Source organism: Schistocerca nitens, chromosome 4 (assembly GCF_023898315.1).
Source record: "Schistocerca nitens isolate TAMUIC-IGC-003100 chromosome 4, iqSchNite1.1, whole genome shotgun sequence".
Taxonomy (NCBI): Eukaryota; Metazoa; Arthropoda; class Insecta; order Orthoptera; family Acrididae; genus Schistocerca; species Schistocerca nitens.
Genome location: NC_064617.1, coordinates 890,699,895 through 890,715,481, shown reverse-complemented (window position 1 = coordinate 890,715,481; position 15,587 = coordinate 890,699,895). Strand labels below are relative to the sequence as shown.

The 15,587-nt window shown below is 40.8% G+C and overlaps 1 protein-coding gene across 7 annotated transcripts in view; it reads left to right on the top strand.

Annotated features, from left to right (window-relative positions):
- LOC126253432 (WASH complex subunit 5-like) overlaps positions 1-15,587 on the top strand; it is a 183,143-nt gene that overhangs the window by 131,596 nt on the left and 35,960 nt on the right. For all 7 annotated transcript variants that reach the window (XM_049954772.1, XM_049954770.1, XM_049954771.1 and 4 more), the window contains 3 exons: positions 90-252; positions 5,840-5,942; positions 13,842-14,025. In XM_049954772.1, coding sequence (XP_049810729.1) covers positions 90-252; positions 5,840-5,942; positions 13,842-14,025 — 450 coding nt within the window. The remainder of the gene's footprint in view (positions 1-89; positions 253-5,839; positions 5,943-13,841; positions 14,026-15,587) is intronic.

Sequence of the window (15,587 nt, the reverse complement as noted above, 5' to 3'; positions counted from 1 at the left end):
AAGTAGTTAAAGATAATTCAGTAAATAATAACTCTGTTCATAATTATAATAATTATTTTTACTTCACTTTTGCTATTGAATTTTTTCAGGTCTACAGTTTACATAGAACAGAAAACAGCATGGTATGACATGAAAACACACAATGAAATCATGAATATCAAAAGTTTTTCCAAAATAACACGTTCTGTAGGAACTGCGGGACTGACTGGATTGGACAGACTCTTCTCATTTATGATAGTTACAGAACTACAGGTACTGTTTACTGGAAGACTATGAATACTATCTGCTGATGATCTGTGACAATTAATTAATTAATTAATTGTATTTATTAGATGGATGGCAAATCACAAAATATAATGCACTTAACATTCGTCTTTTGATATTTGGTTTCTGTATTGTTTGATATTGTGTGGCTGAATGTGAGTGCTAAAGATGTAAAATATGTCACTAATGTATTTCCATTTTTCTTAGTGCAAGTTTTTGATTTAAAAAAAAATTGTTCATATGGGCCTACCCTTGTGGGAAAGGTCCTTTCTTATATCTCAGAAAAGAGAGGAAGAAAGCTAAATTGTAAAACAGTTGAGAATAGGCTGTAACATGACTATGTAAGCAATATCCATGTTTCCAAAACACTCTGCTTAAGCAGTGGTTTGTCTGATTGATAGTCTGATTTCATTTTAATTTAATGCTGATCACCGAATACAAAATAATCAATTAAGTCAGGACCTTAAGCCCATTTTCAATCATTTAACCTCTATTAAATTTAGATACTATGGCAGAAGAAGGAGTGTCTTTATACAGGTCTGTTTCATAGATAGTTTATTCAGTTATTCATCTTAAGTAGTGAAAAAATGTAACCTAGTATTTTGTAGTGCAATGTCTGAAGGAGTGCTGTGTGTTGTTGTTGTTGTTGTTGTTGTTGTTGTTGTTGTTGTGGTCTTCAGTCCTGAGACTGGTTTGATGCAGCTCTCCATGCTACCCTATCCTGTGCAAGCTTCTTCATCTCCCAGTACTTACTGCAACCTACATCCTTCTGAATCTGCATAGTGTATTGATCTCTTGGCCTCCCTCTACGATTTTTACCCTCGACGCTGCCCTGCAATGCTAAATTTGTGATCCCTTGATGCCTCAGAACATGTCCTACTAACCAGTCCCTTCTTTTTGTCAAGCTGTGCCACAAACTTCTCTTCTCCCCAATTCTGTTCAATACTTCATCATTAGTTATGTGATCTACCCATCTAATCTTCAGCATTCTTCTGTAGCACCACATTTCGAAAGCTTCTATTCTCTTCTTGTCCAGACTATTTATCGTCCATGTTTCACTTCCATACATGGCTACACTCCATACTTTCAGAAACGACTTCCTGACACTTAAATCTATACTCGATGTTAACAAATTTCTCTTCTTCAGAAACGCTTTCCTTGCCGTTGCCAGTCTACATTTTATATCCTCTCTACTTCCACCATCATCAGTTATTTTGCTCCCCAAATAGCAAAACTCCTTTACTACTTAAAGTGTCTCATTTCCTAATCTAATTCCCTCACCAGCACCCGACTTAATTCGCCCACATTCCATTATCCTCGTTTTGCTTTTGTTGATGTTCATCTTATATCCTCCTTTCAAGACACTGTCCATTCCGTTCAACTGCTCTGCCAAGTCCTTTGCTGTCTTTAGAATTACAATGTCATCGGCGAACCTCAAAGTTTTTATTTCTTCTCCATGGATTTTAGTACCTACTCCGAATTTTTCTTTTGTTTGCTTTACTGCTTGCTCAATATACAGACTGAATAACATTGGGGAGAGGCTACAACCCTGTCTCACTCCCTTCCCAACCACTGCTTCCCTTTCATGCCCCTCGACTCTTATAACTGCCATCTGGTTTCTGTACAAATTGTAAATAGCCTTTCGCTCCCTGTATTTTACCCCTGCCACCTTTAGAATTTGACAGAGAGTATTCCAGTCAACATTGTCAAAAGCTCTCACTATGTCTACAAATGCTAGAAATGTAGGTTTGCCTTTCCTTAATCTTTCTTCTAAGATAAGTTGTAAGGTCAGTATTGCCTCAAGTGTTCTAATATTTCTACGGAATCCCAACTGATCTTCCCTGAGGTCGGCTTCTACCAGTTTTTCCATTTGTCTGTAAAGAATTCGTGTTAGTATTTTGCAGCTGTGACTTATTAAACTGATAGTTCGGTAATTTTCACGTCTGTCAACACCTGCTTTCTTTGGGATTGGTATTATTATATTCTCCTTGAAGTCTGAGGGTATTTCGCCTGTCTCGTGTGTAATGAAGTGTAATAACAAGGTGGCATGTTGTAGAACACTCTTTCAGAGCAGTACTTCAACTGAGATGAAGGCAGTGCATAGAAAAATGTGATGGGACACCCTTTATGAAGTAAGATACTTAACCAAAGAGACTGTCCAGGTATGCCAAAGGGACTGTCCAGATATGTATGTGAAACAGTGCATATCTTAAAATTAGTATTTTGTAACGTTTTTCAATAAGGAACATGACCACAAGGTTTTAAATAGTCCATGCCTTAAAATTGTATTTTAAAACGTATTTCCATGAGAAACAGTACCACAATGGTTCTGTTGCTTCTGCCATTAGCAGAGTTAGAGAAATTACAACCCAAAGGACAAGAAGAGCCTATAACTAAGGGTGCCACCTGGCCTGTGGGCTTCTTTGGGGACAGTGCTCGTATAGTGCATATTGAAGGTGCTCCGCCATTTAGACATCAGCTGGATTTTGTGTTCTTTCGACACTGTGCAAGGTGTGATACCACAGGCTCACTTGTTGAAGGTTCATTTCTATCACTGGTTCACTTTGTGTAACTCCCACAGGGCTTCTTCAGTGCAGGTGCTCAACTAAATGACGTAATGACTTTTTAAAGAACTCTTCTATGTTTGGTTGTTCTGTGTAACAATTACAACATTGGTCTCTTATCAATCAGGACAACATACTGACATTTCTCTTCAGCTTCTTTCAACTGTTTGTGGCTGTTGTCATTGTAGGCAGAGCCTCTTGTTCTCTGCCTACCAGAACACCACCAAGCCGTGACACATGAGCATAAGTGATCCCTTCACAACAGGTGGAGATGCTCAATTGGTGTCGCACACTTGGTTACATTCTGTGCTTGCACATCTTGCTCCAACACTGTGCATTGATCAATCTGGTGCATGTTCAAGAAAAATTCTCTACATGCTAACTACTTAAAAATGTTTTTATGTAAATGTTTTTCTTCTGATTGTGAGGAAAAGGTGGAACAACCTGTTGCATCACAGATCCCCCCAGTAAGATGAAAGATGTCATGTAAAATAACTTACTTAACTGATTGCAATCTTTTTATAACCTCCACCTTCCGATAAATGCTTATCACTATTAAAATTAATGTCTTGTAGGACTGAATTCAATTTCATTTCTCCACATAACAGAACATGTATGATAGTATATCTTAAGGCAGTCATTTTGCTTTGTGATTCCTAAGCTTAATAACAATTTCATTTCCCTTTTGGTCATGTGTTTAGCATATATTTATGCTTACTTACCTAAAGGATTAAATGAGTTTTTACCAATTTTGTTTCCTTATCCTGTCTCGTTTTCTTAAACTACTATTGCCATCCGACTACTTTGTAATTACATTTTTAGATTTTCATAGAGAAAGAAAACCCATAAGAGAATTGCCATGTTTGACAAGGCTTGATCATTATTTCATTACATTTACTCAAAGGTAATCAGTTTTATGCTGTCATTAAATTATTGTATGTAACAGCACTATGTTCTCAAATTTATTGAGATAATCAAGGTGTAAGTCTCTATTTACAATAAGCAGTTACATGCTGATGATTACAGTTCCTTACATTTGTAAGAACTGCACTTACATCTTATCTTTCAGACAGGTACTGTGTACATACATTGTTATCTTTGTGATGTGGGTGCCCCATTCTTTATCATTATACATAAAAGAAATGGTACAGGTCATCATTATACATAAAAGAAATGGTACAGGTCATTCCCATACCACCGCTATGTGAAGATATTGAGTAACAACACGTCAGTCAGCAATGGCAAATAGTCTTTCATTTGTCAGTCTGTAGTCAATGGTTGCTCACAGTATTTCATCACTGTGAAACATACGTATTTGATTGTAAGTACCTTTGTACTTAACCACTGACAGTACCTACTTAACACCTTATATTAATTAACCTCCCCTAAAATAGATGTATAAAACCGAACCGATATTCGTAATAGGAAAGGAAAGGTAGAAAATCCCATGTACAAAACATGCAAAATAACTGTTCTTTAATTTGATTAATAAAGAATCTACTCATCAAGCGGTGGCAGAACACACACATAAAAGACGGTTGTAATTGGTCAGCTTTTGGAGCCAATAGCTCCTTCTGCAGGCAGAAGGGTTGAAGGGGAAGGAAGAGGGGTGAAGGTAAAGGACTGGAGATGTCTATGAAAAGGGGTAGATTTCGGGAAAATCACCGAGAACCGCATGTCAGAGGAGAATCACCTTACGGGATGAGAAGGAAAGATTGATTCTATGTTCCATTTAGTAATTGGCATAAAAGCAATTTCGTCTTGGGGCTGTTACAGCTCCCCTAAGTAGTTGCCCTATTGGAGCACAGCATTGCTGATACCTGCGTGTGGGCGAATCAATGTCGTGTTGAGCTGCTCCTTAGCTGACCAGCCACTGCAATGCGAACCGATGCTGCTCTGCCGTCACGTTGGTTGACTGCTGCCGGAAGTTGTGACCGCCCTCATAATTTCAGAATCAGCAGTCACAGGTCTTCCATTTTGTCAGTGTAATGTCTTTTAATTCACAAATCAAACATTTCTTCAACATGTAAAGATCTTTCACTGTTGGCCAGCTAGCTGTGGTCAGCCAATTACATTTACCTGTCTCTTGTGACAGTTTACACTTACTTGGTTTTTACAATCATCTATATTGCTATTTCTTGAGGTTGGCAATGTAGTATTTTCTTTTGCTACTTTTTAAAGATTATTCTTATTTTTGAAAAAGATCTCTTATTTCAGCACCTCTTACCTATGTCCTTCACTTGGGGTTAAAACCAATTCTGTCTCAGGTCTAAGGCAGATGAAGTATTTAAAAAAGGCTTCAGATAGTTGAACTGAACCAACAATTTGACGAGCAACCTGCTACCCTAGTACTCTTCATGATAACTTTTACCTTGATTATCTTCTTATATGGTCGCCTTTCTTGAGTTTTGTTGCTGCAGTGGATGTGATATGCTGGGCCACCAACTCTTGCCATGTGACTTCTTTTTTGTCTGCAGAGGATCAAAGGCTGTAAACTATCTTTATAGTATTTACACTATTAAGTGACATAACGACTTTTTAAAGAACTGTTTTCATACTTGGTTGTTCTATGCAACAATTACAAATTGGGTGTACAGACCTCTTATTAATCAGAACAAGATATCCAAAGTGTATCACAGAACAGAAGATAAGAGAATGACATTTCTCTTCAGCTTCTTTCAAATTTATTTGGCCATTTTCATTGTAGGCAGCACCTCTTAATCTTTGCCTTCCAAACCACCACCAAGCTATGATACCAAAGCATATTGTTACACATAGCTTATTAGCATTTGTCTCTGGGAAGGTTTTTCAAAGTATAGCAGATAAAATTTGCTATTGAAATAATGTCAGCTACAAGATTTTGTTGCATATGTTTTGAAATTTTGTACTGTTTAGTTAGTACGTCAGTGCAAATAACATATAGCAGACTTGCATATTATGCCTAGTATATGTTGTAACTGCATAGGAATATTATTTAGCACAATACTATAATTAGAACTTCCTTGTTTCAGAATTTTGTTAATTCGCTGCAGAGAGGCATTCTAAAAGACAAAGGGTGGCTTGATGTGTTTAGTGTGGTGTCCAAAGGGTTGTCACCAAATACTGATACAGTCAGTAAGTAAAACACACAAATGACCACACATTATTTATTGTAAAGAAGTATGCTGTCTTTAATTATCTACAATTTTGAGCAAGTGTCCAGGTTTAGATGTTTTTTGTGTTTTAGATGTTTTTGTGAATTTTACATTTGCATATGTGCAACAATTCATATAAAACGAGCAGGAAGATGCTCCTATTGGAGCACAGAAAAGCTGAATATGCGCCTGTTTAAAAGAACCTAACTGAAAAGTGGAGTACCAACCACCTCATTCTACCTTCCTCAGATCCTTTAAAAAATTTCCCAAAAATTTTGGCATGCAAACATATTCACCGTATTTTTAGTGTGCAGCTTACCTCTCACGCTCTCCTATCTGTAACTCACTCAAACCTACTAGTCCAACACTGTAAGTCACTCATATTCATCCACTCACACATCCCCATTCTCACTCACTCATTCAGCCCATCTCATTGTCATTATCTATTTGTCTCTCTGTAACTGTCACTGTCTCCTGTCTCACCGCCACAGTCTCCTTCATCCTGACCCAATAATACTTTCTCCTCTCACTGTCACTTGTCATTGTCTCCCTCTTACTGCTACTATCTAATTCATTCCTTCCCACTGCTGCTGTCTCATCTCATGCTCTCTCTATCTCTTTTGCTCATTTTCAGTGTCAAAGACAGTCTCTCATTATCACTGGCTCTCAAGCACTTCTATTTTCTCCATCTATTTATTCCTTTCCCACTGGCACTGTCTTCTTGAGTGTTTTCCTAGCACTGTTCTGTCCCTGTCAACTATATTTCACTGCCTCAGTGCCCCCTATTTCCTTTCACACTGCCGTTGTTTCTTTTGCTCTTTTTCTACCACAACCACTGCTTACTAGATTCTTACTTTTCTGTCTCTTTCCCAATATCACTGTCTTCTTTTCTCAGCATAAAAAAGTGCAAAAATGTTCACATGCCAAAATTTTTGAGAAAATTTTTAAAGTTGCTGAGGAAGGTAGAATGAGGCAGGTGGTACCCCATTTTTCTGTCAGTCTTTTAAACAGGAGCATATTTGCCTTCGCTGTGGTCTGATAGCAGCACTATTTCACTGGTTTCCTTCTTTTCCCTGGTACAGCAGGGGTGTCACATGTATGACTATAACTATATGGGTCAGTGACATTTTGGTATTTTACTTATTTGAAACTGAAATAATATGAAATTAATTTTACATCACAAACTGGATTTTGTGTGTGCACATAAATTTTGCATGTGCCTCAGTACTACAGCATGGGGTTTCCAGAACTGATCTGATGATAATAGACACACTTTACAGCACAATTTTGTGTGCTGCTCCAGTTTATAAACTACGTTTTGCCACAATAGATTATGTGTGCAAATTTTACGTGCACAGATAGGGTAACTTCGAACCTCTGTATTTCAGAAATGCCTAAAGATATCAATAAAATTCTTGAGGTTGTTTGAGATCATAATAATAAAAATATATTGTAAACATTTCAGCTGTTTGTTGTGCATAGTCATCTTGGAATCCGCAAAACTATTTTCGGGTTCCCTGAAGAACCACCCACAAACTAATGTGCCTCCACAAGCTGTTAACTTTCTCTGTAGACCACATCAAATACTAAAAGAACCAAATGATTTTCTCCATTTGCCTAAGCAGTAGGAAGTGCATAATATTCATAGTTTGACTCTGTACTGTAGGATAGTGACACTAAAATGATCCTTCTCTTGGATATACAAATCATCCCGAGCCCAAGGGCTGTCCCAAACACTTGACTCTATCACCAATAGAACCCGAGGTATCAGCCCAGACGAATCCTGTTTCTATGCATGGCATTATGGAACACATTAGGTAGTGCATGCTGTTACATATGTACCGATTTTCAGATTCCAGTTGTTGATAGGGTGAAGACGTGGGTGAAGGCAAGAGGCATGTTACTTTATCATTACTGTTAAATGTTTATATAATTCATTTTGAATGAAATATGGAAAATAAAATATGCCTTCGACACATTTGAACCGTTTTACTCTTCTTTGGCTTATGCTAAAGCTTTGTGGACATGTAGCCATGTATTACTGCAATTGTAAAACATCAGTTTATGTATTTCATTTTGAATTGCTGTACTCATTAAAAAAGGACAAAAATGCAACTGTTTTCTTGAACTTTTGCACCAACTTCCCACACCAAGTCTTCAGTGAAGACAAATTTGTAGTTCATCATGAACATTAGTACACCCTTTTTGTTACCATTCCATCAGTCATAGTGTTTTCTTCATAAATTACACTGTTCTGTTTAATCAGAACTTCATCAGTGCCAGTGTGTCTGTCACGTTCCAATCCTGTGCACCAACTGCTTCTGCCTCCCACGTTCCAATCCTGTGTGCCCTCTGGCCAACAGCCAGCCGTCTCCAAGCCTCCTACACATTGTGTGTGTGTGTGTGTGTGTGTGTGTGTGTGTGTGCGTGCGGTTAAGACCTTCGTCAGCAATAGACAGACATGAGCGTGGCGTGCGCGTGCCCCCCCCCCCTCCACACACACACACACACACACAAACGCAATTCACACACACGACTGATGATAACATTTTCTATTCTTCTTCTAATTTATTAACAGTACTGGAAACTCAAGGACCAAATTTATTGTCAGGCTCTTGTGTAGATAAAAACGTAAGGGACAAAAATTTTCGGGAAGCGATGAGTCTGTAATGTGCTTTGTAAGAGTGGGTGGTTTGGGAGAGATTGACTTTTTTCCACCAAAATGGTCTTTGTGGCCGTGTAATCCATTATTCTATATACGCTGATTCACACAGCCATCCAGTCTGTTCAGTGTTACTCATATAATCAAGTTCTACATTATACGTCTAGTCTGTATACAAAACTTCTCTGCTGCTTCCACTGTTCCTTCCAAAGTTGAAACATCATTTTTACTGATGAATTTGGTGACTTTTCAGTATCTTATTGTATGTTTACATTTGAAGCTTTTTACCCTGGTATCACCAGCAATAAATCGAAAAATCCAGGATGGAATGTAACAATACCAGAGAAGGAAAGTTGCTACTCACCATATAGTGGAGATGCTGAGTCGCGACAGTCACAATAAAAAGATTCACACAATTAAAGCTTTTGGCCATTAAGGCCTTTGTCAGCAGTACACACACACTCATAAAGGCAACTTGCACAAACATCTGCAGTCTCAGAGAGATGGGACCACACTGCGAACAGCAGCACCAGTGTATGATGGGAGGAACAATACGAATGTAGGTTGTGGACAGTTAGGAATGTGGGTCTCACGGGAAGTGTGCAAGGGATACGTCCCTGCAGTCGCACCATCCTCTATGCCCTCGGTGACTCAGATGGATAGAGCGTCTGCCATGTAAGCAGGAGATCCTGGGTTCAAGTCCCGGTCGGGGCACACATTTTCCGCTGTCCCCATTGAGGTGTATCAACAACACCTGTTGGCAGCTGAGGGTTTTGATGAATTATCGTTTCTTTATAGAGAAGCTGTATGGTCATTATTGGTATCTGTTCTTTTGGAACAGTTATTATCTTCATATAATGAAGAGCATTGGTGAAATTTTTTTTAAAAAATTATCATCAATAGTTGTTGTTTCGGTGTTCTGAACAATCACTTAACTGGTAGGAAACTTGTTTGATTTTCATTTTCCAAAAATGTTATAAGTTTTTATGGAAAATCACTGCAGACACATTTAGAGAAGCTGTTTCTCAACTGTTGGGACCTTTACAAAAAGTCGGTAAACAGTTGAAATAAGAAACCTTCAGCAATGTATAATCAAAAACAATTCCTTTTTAAATATATTAGTTAATTAATTAAATGAAGGTAATTGTAACTAAATTGATCATGTAGGTGTCCCCTCGACGATCACCAGTGGTGTACGGCCAGTGTAGGAGATCGCTCCCCACACCATGATGCCGGGTGTTGGCCCTGTGTGCCTCGGTCGTATGCAGTCCTGATTGTGGCGCTCACCTGCACGGCGCCAAACACGCATACGACCATCATTGGCACCAAGGCAGACGCGACTCTCATCGCTGAAGACGACACGTCTCCATTCGTCCCTCCATTCACGCCTGTCGCGACACCACTGGAGGCGGGCTGCACGATGTTGGGGCGTGAGCGGAAGACGGCCTAACGGTGTGCGGGACCGTAGCCCAGCTTCATGGAGACGGTTACGAATGGTCCTCGCCGATACCCCAGGAGCAACAGTGTCCCTAATTTGCTGGGAAGTGGCGGTGCGGTCCCCTACGGCACTGCGTAGGATCCTACGGTCTTGGCGTGCATCCGTGCGTCACTGCGGTCCGGTCCCAGGTCGACGGGCACGTGCACCTTCCGCCGACCACTGGCGACAACATCAATGTACTGTGGAGACCTCACGCCCCACGTGTTGAGCAATTCGGCGGTACCTCCACCCGGCCTCCCGCATGCCCACTATACGCCCTCGCTCAAAGTCCGTCAACTGCACATACGGTTCACGTCCACGCTGTCGCGGCATGCTACCAGTGTTAAAGACTGCGATGGAGCTCCGTATGCCACGGCAAACTGGCTGACACTGACGGCGGCGGTGCACAAATGCTGCACAGCTAGCGCCATTCGACGGCCAACACCGCGGTTCCTGGTGTGTCCGCTGTGCCGTGCGTGTGATCATTGCTTGTACAGCCCTCTCGCAGTGTCCGGAGCAAGTATGGTGGGTCTGACACACCGGTGTCAATGTGTTCTTTTTTCCATTTCCAGGAGTGTATTTACATATTGTAATCAGTAGCTTAACACTGTGAGGAATGAAATAAAAAGGATATATAGATACAGTAGTGGTGGGAACTGAACCTGAGTCTGCGAATTGCCTGTCGGTGCGCTTGACTACAGCACCATGTCACTTACTTGACAGATGTTACTCAAAAACCCCTCACTTTATACTGGAAATTTTTTAAAGTGTTTTACCTTGTTCTATGGTTGAATCAGGTATGATACTGTAGGAACTTGAAAAGGGCATCTACTGGCTACTACTCACAAAGTTTCAGCCAAATCACTGAGATGACTCGATGCGTTGAGAAGGACCGATTTGAGAGTGTAATGAGATTATTAAGGAAAGAGCAAAGACTCCACCACAGTGGTCCTGAATCATAGTGACTGTGCCTGAGGGCCTCTGCCTCTGCCTCTGCTTACAAGCCTTACAACAATGGTCCCATCCCAGAAGTCCAACATGATCTCAAGCAGCTCCTTAAGGCCTTATGAAACCTGGCACCTGAATCCAGCTCCCTTCTCATACCAGTAACACCCCTGCACTCCTACATTTTACCTACTCCCAACACTCCTCACTTGTGGTCATCCCATTGTGGCTGAATAAAATGTCCCCACAGAATGAACTTATGCCTTTTTTGACCAACACCTTCCAATAGTTGTCTGTAATCTCCCATCCTACGCTCAAGACACTGCTCACTTTCTTCTCTGTCTCTCCACAGCTCCTGTCAGACTCCCTGTTGGTCACTGTGAGTGTGATGTCCTTCACACCAACAATCCATGTGCCAATAGCGATGGAACACTCTCTTTCCCATTGTCCTCCTGATACCAAACCCACCATGTCTTCCTAATCCTCCTAGCCCTCACATCCTGACCCACAGTTATTTCACTTTTGAAGGCCAAATCTAAAAACAAATCCATAGTACTACCATTGGTACTCAAGTGACACAATCCTGTGCCAACTTATTTATGAGCCATCTGGAGGAATCATTCCTATCCAATTAACATTATAAACATCCTGTCTGCTTCAGATTCATAGATGACCTTTTCATGATCTGGACTCACAACAAGGATCTTTGCTCTTTCCTTGATAACCTCAACACCTACTCCCAAATCTGCTTCACCTGGTCCTTCTTAATTCACTGAGCCACCTTCTTAGATGTCAATGTCCCCACTCCGACAGCTTCGTAAGTACATCTGTCCATATCAGTTGCACTAACTACCACCAGCAGGAGCGGCAAAAATATACTGGTAACCTTACCAGAGCCTTTACTGACAGAAAGTATCCTATCCAGCTCATCCATAAACAAAGCTGATGTGCCAGCTGCTTGTCAGACACCAGAAAACGTGTCAATGAGCCTCCTGTCAGCACCCGCCTGTTCACCCAGACTCACTCTGGTCTTGAAAAGCTCAAGCGCATCATCCACTAGGGCTTCAATTACTTTTCTTTGTTTCTTGAGATGAAGAATATTCTACTACCCAAAATTCTACCCAGTAGAGTTTCGCCACCCACCCACCCTACACAATATTCTTGTCCATCTCTATTCCAATCCTACTCCCAATCCTGCACCCCATGGGTCGTTACCCTGTGGTTGGGCCATATGCAAGACCTGTCCCATACACCCACCCACCATCTCCTACTGCAGTCTGGTCACAGACATTTCCTACCCATTAAAAAGCAGGGCCACATGTGAAAGCAGCCATGTTATATATCATATATGCTGCAATTACTGTACAGCTTCTATGTGAGCATGACAAGTAACCAACTATCTATGGGCATGAATGGCTGTGACCAAACTGTCACTGTGCTGCACGCCACAACACAAATTACTTCAACAGCTGCTTTACTATGTGGGTCATTTGGGTACTTCCTTTCAGCACGAGTTTCTCTCATCTATATAGATGGGAATTCTTTCTCCAGCATGTCCTGCATTCTTCCAACCCCCTGCCCTAAACCTCTATTAACCTGTTCCCACTGCCTCAGATTACCATTTCCTTTCTATCTTCTGTCCACACCACTCCTCCCTTGTCCAGCTTGTGAACTACCTTCTCCCACCACTCTTCTCCCCTCCACAAGCAGGATCCCCCCCCCCCCCCCCACACACACACACCCCACACTCTCTTTCGCTCTCCCTCTCTCAGAGCCATCTCCCATTTTCTAGCCATTCCCATCACTCTCTCACTGTCTCCCCTCCATTTCTCCCTCTTTCTCTCCACCTGCCTCTCCTTTTTCCCCATCCTGCCTCCCCCTCCCTCATCCTATATCCCTTTTTCCTCTACCCTCTGTGCTCTAGTATCAAGAATAAGTTGGTTGGTTGTTTGCGGGAAGAGACCAAACAGCGAGGTTATCGGTCTCATAGGGTTAGGGAAGGATGGGGAAGGAAGTCGGCCGTGCCCTTTCAAAGGAACCATCCCGGCATTTGCCTGGAGCGATTTAGGGAAATCACGGAAAACCTAAATCAGGATGGTCGGACGCGGGATTGAACCGTCGTCCTTCCGAATGCGAGTCCAGTGTGCTAACCACTGCGCCACCTCGCTTGGTCAAGAATAAGTCTTGGCATGCCAACGTGAGTGTGTTTTTGGGTGTCTCTCTGGTTATCTGAGAGAATGTGTGTAGTTTCACTAGAAAAAGAGCAGATGCTTGAAAGCTAGTGTGAATGCTGTTTTCTGTTATGTGTCTCTGTACTCTGTGCACAAGTCTGCTGTAGGTGAGTGGCTATCTTTCCCTTATTTTAAGTATTGCTCCATCAAGGAATTTCCATTATTGTAATTCTTATGATGCTGTACCCTCCCCCTTTCCTCCTCCTCGATTAGATCCGTGCCTGTCGAGTACATTGTGCATGTATTCCCAGGTGATTGAATGGGTCTTAAAATATTGGCTTCACACAAATTTTTTCACTTGTTTTCACTGTCTTTTGTTAATTACATTCTAAGTGTGATGAAGCAACAATAATATAGAGTCTGCTGCGACAGAAATTAAGAAAAACTAACACAGCTGTGTGTACCTTAACACATTTATGATGGGAGGAGATGGCTGGAAGTTGTTCGAATTTTCTCTCTCTGTGCACTGATATTTGCATTTTGATATAATTGAATGTAGGTACTGGCTTATGCTGTCAGTTGGATTGGTTGTAAATGTTATTGGATTGGTTTTAAATGTTACAGGTAATCCTGGACGTTTTTATTCCCAGTACACTTCTAGAGCTCAAAAAGTTTGGCCACAGATCCTTGAGTGGGTGCTGAAGGTTGGCCAGATGCAGGTTATAAAGAAGCACATAGCCTATGAACTCAATATTTCATGCAAGTTTGAGTCCAAGAATTTGGCTTCAGCATTGCAAGCAATGAATGAGTAAGTAAATAATAACAGTATTGTGTCCTATGGAGTGTTGCTCATGTAATGTGTTATTACAGTGTTGTATTGACACACATTGGGAGTAAGATATAGTCAGTCACTCTGCATTAGGAATAATGAAGGAATCCTACTTTGCTGCCCAAGTGGAGGTCCTACTAATTTTGTTGCTCATTGTCCTGTTACCTGTTACCAAGTGTCAGGTTGCATATCTGTGTTGTATGGATGACTGTGATGAATGCATGTGCAATGTAGTGTTGTGTTCATGTCCTTATTGACAAGTAATGAATGAAAAATTGGGTGAAAGTGGAACCCAGAGCCAATACATAACTTATGCCTTGTTCACACCCCTAAGGACTCTGCCACTGTTAAATAATCTACATCTGCATCTGTACTCTACAATTCACTGTGCAGAGAGTATGTAGCATACAAGCCGCCCCACCCCTCTCCTCCACTTCTCTACAGTCTTGGAAAGAAAGACTATTGGCACCCTCTATATGGGCTCTGATTTCTCTAATTTTTGTGTTATGGTTATTTCATGAGATTTTTGTTGGACACAATTTCAAATATGGTTTCTTAATTCTTTTTGGCTAAGACCCCCTGCAAAGCATGTCGTCTTTCTTATAATGTCTCTCACTGGAATTTGGTGAGCATTTCTGTGTCAGTCTCATGCTGAGTAAATCATGCAGCTCTTCTTTGAATTTTTTCTCTCTCTTCCATTACTCCTCAGATTACATTACATTTATTTATGTTTAGAGTCAGCTGCCAATTAGTGCACCAGATAGGGGCAGCTGATAGTTAAAGGTTCTGAGGTGGAACTGCCTCAAAAAATATATTAAACTACATTTCTCACTAATTTATTCCAGAATTGAAATTACAGTAGAGTCTCGATAGTTAGAGTTTCCAATAATCCGAGCCTCTTTTTTCTTAAAAAAAGGAGGAGGAGGAGGAGGAGGAGAAGAAGAAGAAGAAGAAGAAGTTGCAACTTTTTTTTTACTGACATGATAAATAATCAAAAGATCATTGCAAAAGATTGATAGGGAGAGTACAGCTCAGTGACAAAGCAGACAACAATGGAATCAACACCAACGATTAGCTCGCTGCCCTGTTGCACAAACATCTGTTGTCAGTATGGCACGAAATACCCCGACTGCTGCCAGCTGCTACCGATCAAAACTGGGGAGTTCATACACTGCTGTAGTTCCCAGTACCTGTACTATACAGTGTTGTGTGTCATTTTGTTTGTTGACTGTGTGCCATTTTGTTTGTTGACTGTGTGTTCCATTGTCCACCTTACAAAGATGAGTGCTGTAACAAAAAAGAGGAAATTTGTGCCTTTGCATCTAAAATTAGAAGCACTAAGACGACTTGACAAAGAGGAAACAAAAAAAAAAAAACTTGCTCTCAAATATGGTGTTGGTGAAGTTACTGTTGGTGACTGGCGAAGAAACCGACTTAAATTGGAACAGTTTTCTTCACAGAAATGCTCACACGAATCTCTCAGTCGAAGAAGTATAAAGAAGTATAAACAAGTGAGGCATTGTTCATGTGGTTTACCCAAC